The sequence below is a fragment of the Nannobrachium achirus genome, assembly GCF_963921795.1.
Source record: "Nannobrachium achirus genome assembly, chromosome: 24".
NCBI classification, from domain to species: Eukaryota; Metazoa; Chordata; class Actinopteri; order Myctophiformes; family Myctophidae; genus Nannobrachium; species Nannobrachium achirus.
This window is the reverse complement of record NC_137831.1, coordinates 600,405-605,404: the sequence shown is the minus strand read 5'-3', so window position 1 is coordinate 605,404 and position 5,000 is coordinate 600,405. Positions and strand designations below refer to the sequence as shown.

The following is a 5,000-nucleotide window of genomic DNA, read 5'->3' as shown; positions in this document are numbered from 1 at the left end:
GTTTTTTTGGTCCAATATGGCTCTTTCAACATTTTGGGTTGCCGACCCCTGGTTTAACCAATGAGAACGCGGTACCACTGATGTGGCATGTCTTAACCAATGAGAAGACAGTACTCACCCACGACGCCAGGTCCTCGTACCTCCTCCACCTTCCCGTTAGCGTTGGTGATCCTCCAGTAGCGACTGTCCAGCTGACACGCTGCTTCTGGTAGAGCACTGCTTAACATCTCTATCCTGTTAATATTAATGAGTTAATTAATGCACTGCTTAACATCTCTATCCTGTTAATATTAATGAGTTAATTAATGCACTGCTTAACATCTCTATCCTGTTAATATTAATGAGTTAATTAATGCACTGCTTAACATCTCTATCCTGTTAATATTAATGAGTTAATTAATGCACTGCTTAACATCTCTATCCTGTTAATATTAATGAGTTAATTAATGCACTGCTTAACATCTCTATCCTGTTAATACAGAGCACTGCTTAACATCTCTATCCTGTTCATTACATATTAATGAGTTAATGACTGTCCAGCTGACACGCTGCCTCTGGTAGAGCACTGCTTAACATCTCTATCCTGTTAATTAATATTAATGAGTTAATTAATGCACTGCTTAAAAGGATCCCTGGCTAATACAACAAATATGTCTTAATACATTATAATTGTCATCTATAACTACAATGTAAAATTCAAAACACCTTAAATATTTTATTTCTTCTAGAAATAGCTAATCTTTCACTCAATAGGAGAAATGCCTGTCGCAAGTTGATGATGTCATAAAAGTCATGTGTCATTTTATGGCATGCATGTGCAAAAAAAATAAACGCAGTCACATTTGAAATATTGATTTGATGCTCATATTAACCATAGGAAGTATTACGTTTGTTTTTATTTGCACATGCATTCCATAAGGATAGATCACACATGACATTTATGACATCATCAACTTGCGACGGGCATTTCCCCTATTGAGTGAATCAGCTATTTCTAGAAGAAATAAAATATTTAAGGTGTTTTTAATTTTACATTGTAGTTATAGAGGACAATTATAATGTATTAAGGCATATTTGTTGTATTATACAGGGATCACTTTAACATCTCTATCCAGTGGCGAAACAATTCAGAACCGGGCCGGTATGCGAGCCACAATGCTCGGGCCCCCTTTACCCGTCTCACGCCACCCCCCCCCCCCGCCGCCGCCGCCTCCACGCTATGTCAAGCTCTTTATGCCTTATGCCATATAATTTTTATACATGAATACAGCTACACAAAACAGTTAGGCTACAGACATATCTGACTGGCACACATAGCCACAATAGTATGCAGTATGCACACAAGCACACAGCAATTGTGCATCACATCTTATGCAACCAAAACGCACATTATTCTGTTGATACAGGCTTTCAGCTGCAGTGCTGCTGCACGATAGAGAAGAGAAGTCCTAACAGTTGACCTGTTCAGGCAATAATACTCACAGATTAGTTGTTCCAGTTCCAGAATCAGAAAGTATCCTTGATGATAATCATTGAATAGTTTCCTCGCTGGCATAATTGTTCAATATCCACCGTCATGAGTAATGCCATAATTGCTTGCTTGTGTTGTGCATTGCTGCCTGTCTCGTTTGAAAGTGTATGTGGTAGTCTATATTTTAATTGATACAAATTACAAAAGGTTTTGAAAGTGCGCGGTTCCACTGCAGCCACTACACTTCTTGTTACAGCAGGCCTGGGCTGTAAGAATTCTGCCCATTTGGACATATTTGGTGGTTTTCTTGTAACTTTGTAAGAATTCTGCCCATTTGGACATATTTGGGGGTTTTCTTGTAACTTTTTGATGCTGTTGCTGCTTTAGGTTCCACCAGCAAATAAAATGAACTCTTCTAAAACAATATTTTAATAATAATAATAATTTATATTTAGCCCCACTAGCCACCAGACGTCCCTGGATACCAGCCGGCTGTGTTCTTCTTTGTGTGTTGTATTTCGGGAGGCTCCGACCACATTCTCCCATGTATCCCTGCGGTTGCACGTGACCGTTGGCAGCCAATAGCATCCTCTGGTGCTTTTACAATCTATGATGGCAACACCCATTCTAAGGACCCATATTGTGTCATTTGTGCTGCATAGAAACCAATGGCTTCTCTTTGTCCATATCTTTTATACAGTCTATGGGAGCAACAGGAAGTTACCTTATACGGTATGTGAAGAAGAAGTGAGGAACAGGAAGTTACCTTATACGGTAGGTAAAGAAGAAGTGAGGAGGATGGACAGACGACAGCTCAGGCAGGAAGGAGGTGGAGACTGATACTGTGATGTCATCAGTCCTGGAGATGCACTGTTTGTCATGGACATACCTGCACGCACGCACGCGCACACGCACACGCACACGCACACACACACACACACACACACACACACACACACACACACACACACACACGAAAAAAGGATCACAGTGGAAATAGGCTCAAACCTGCACATTATAACTACTCAGAGAGTGGGCGGGTCTATTGGCTGGAGCCAGGCTACATTATAACCATTATAACTACATTATAACTCACTCAGAGAGTGGGCGGGTCTATTGGCTGGAGCCAGGCTACATTATAACCATTATAACTACATTATAACTCACTCAGAGAGTGGGCGGGTCTATTGGCTGGAGCCAGGCTACATTATAACCATTATAACTACATTATAACTCACTCAGAGAGTGGGCGGGTCTATTGGCTGGAGCCAGGCTACATTATAACCATTATAACTACATTATAACTCACTCAGAGAGTGGGCGGGTCTATTGGCTGGAGCCAGGCTACATTATAACCAGGGGCTTCATTTGGGCCTCCAGCATTTCTGAGCATTTAGAAAACATTCCTGTCAAGAGTTATGATCTTTTAAAGTGTTAAAGTGATAGTTCAGCTATTTTTGACATAAAGCTGTGTGAAATACTTGCCATTAAAATAGTGGTTACAAATGTATTAATTGATTACCAAGAGTCCCGTGGTCAGAGTTCTGGTCAGTTTCTAATGAATATTAAGTAGTTCCAATGGGGTGGGGGCCATTTGGCGTGGCCCAAACATTGAACATAGATTAATCCACAAAACTGGCGTCATTTGTATTGTTTGCCTATTTCTACCATATAGAGGGAGGTTTCGTTCTGATCAGCTGACTGCAAAGCACCTTGTTTTGGGGAAATACGTTGCAGCAGCATAGTGATACTGGACACAAAAAATAAGATGAACGAAAGTTGGTCTATTTGGTAGAAATAGGTCAACAATACAAATGACGCTAGTTTTGTGGATTCATCTATTTTTAACCATTTAGTGCTCCAGACATGAACGGGGTTAAATGTCCAGCGCGCCTTTCGCCTGCTCCGTCCGCGGCCAGTCTCTTATTTTGAAGGCCAGAAGTCGATTGCGCAAACATTTCCTTTTTGACGTCATGACGTCATTCACCGGAAGTGATCATCGTCCCATGCGGTTGCAGTAATGGCGGATCGTTCCCTTTCAGCTTGTGTTATTATAGCGAGAATCCAATGCCATCCTTGGCTTCAAAAGTGTTTTTTGGAGAAAATGGACATTAAAGATGAGATAGACCGTCGACTTCCATGTTAAGGAATCACTATTGTGTGCACGTGGATCCGCGATGATGATGAATCGGCGAGTCCAATCGTGCCAGCACTTTCCAACGGACCGTACGGTAAGCTTGCCAGCTTTACTGTATATACAGTATATAGCGCGAGTATACTCGGGATCGGCACTCCGAGTACTCGAGTATTTTTCACGAGTATACTCGGGATCGGCTACAAATGAGTTAATGATTGGGCCATGAGCCCCTGCCAAATCACCAGAACTACTTTATATTCATCTAAAACTGACCAGAACTCTGACCACGGGACTCTTGGTAATCAATTAATACATTTGTAACCACTATTTTAATGGCAAGTATTTCACACAGCTTTATGTCAAAAATATCTGAACTATCACTTTAACCAACTGCTCACTGGAGTCTAGGTTTCACACAGAGACCAGCTGGCGACAATTGAGTTGATTGATTGAAATGTTAAGTGATCAGCTCTCTCTCTCTCGTCTCTCTCTCTCTGGTTGTCTGGCTATGAATATGCCAGTACATACCTGCAATATCTGAACTGTACTCAAAGATTATACATATTAGGCTTGAAAATTAATGATGTTAAGAAAATATATATATAATCTTTTCTTTTCAAAGTTCGAAAAATAATAATTAAAAAGGACTTTAAAATGTAAAAATATCATTTTTAAAGTATTATTATTCACTGATATTCCCTGTTATGTTTTGTAGCCATTTAGAAATTATAGCAGAGATTATCAAATGGTTTATTCTTATTGGCACTTCTTAAAGAAATATCTCTCGTACCAAATTTCTTGCTGCAACTGTGATACCAATAATGAAAGGGCAAATGTCAAACTACGCCTATGGGAGTATTTGTTCTAATAATGAAAAAAAAAATCAAAATAAACTGTATGTGTGTTTCGCTGCATGCCAAATAGTAGGCCTAACTATGCAGCTATCTGCATCTCCTTGTTTGACTGTTGTGTAAACACCCGAAACTGAAATAAAAAACACACAAAACCGGATAAAACCCGACATTTTTCACTCGCATGGACAAACTCCATTCCTTGCAACACCCTAGATATTGGTCTGATTATAACCACAGCTGGTGGTCTGTTAGAGTAACGTTAACTCCATAGACACATACAAAACATATTATAACCACACCTGGTGGTCTGTTAGAGTAATGTTAACTCCATAGACACATACAAAACATATTACAACCACACCTGGTGGTCTGTTAGAGTAATGTTAACTCCATAGACACATACAAAACATATTATAACCACACCTGGTGGTCTGTTAGAGTAATGTTAACTCCATAGACACATACAACATATTATAACCACACCTGGTGGTCTGTTAGAGTAATGTTAACTCCATAGACACATACAAAACATATTATA

The 5,000-nt window shown here is 39.8% G+C and overlaps 1 protein-coding gene across 2 annotated transcripts in view; it reads right to left on the bottom strand.

Annotated features, from left to right (window-relative positions):
• The window catches only part of fbxo3 (F-box protein 3), a 51,524-nt gene that overhangs the window by 9,803 nt on the left and 36,721 nt on the right, over positions 1-5,000 (bottom strand). For both annotated transcript variants that reach the window (XM_080720852.1, XM_080720853.1), the window contains exons 8-9: positions 2,238-2,360; positions 119-234 (exon numbers count right to left, since the gene is read on the bottom strand). In XM_080720852.1, coding sequence (XP_080576978.1) covers positions 119-234; positions 2,238-2,360 — 239 coding nt within the window. The remainder of the gene's footprint in view (positions 1-118; positions 235-2,237; positions 2,361-5,000) is intronic.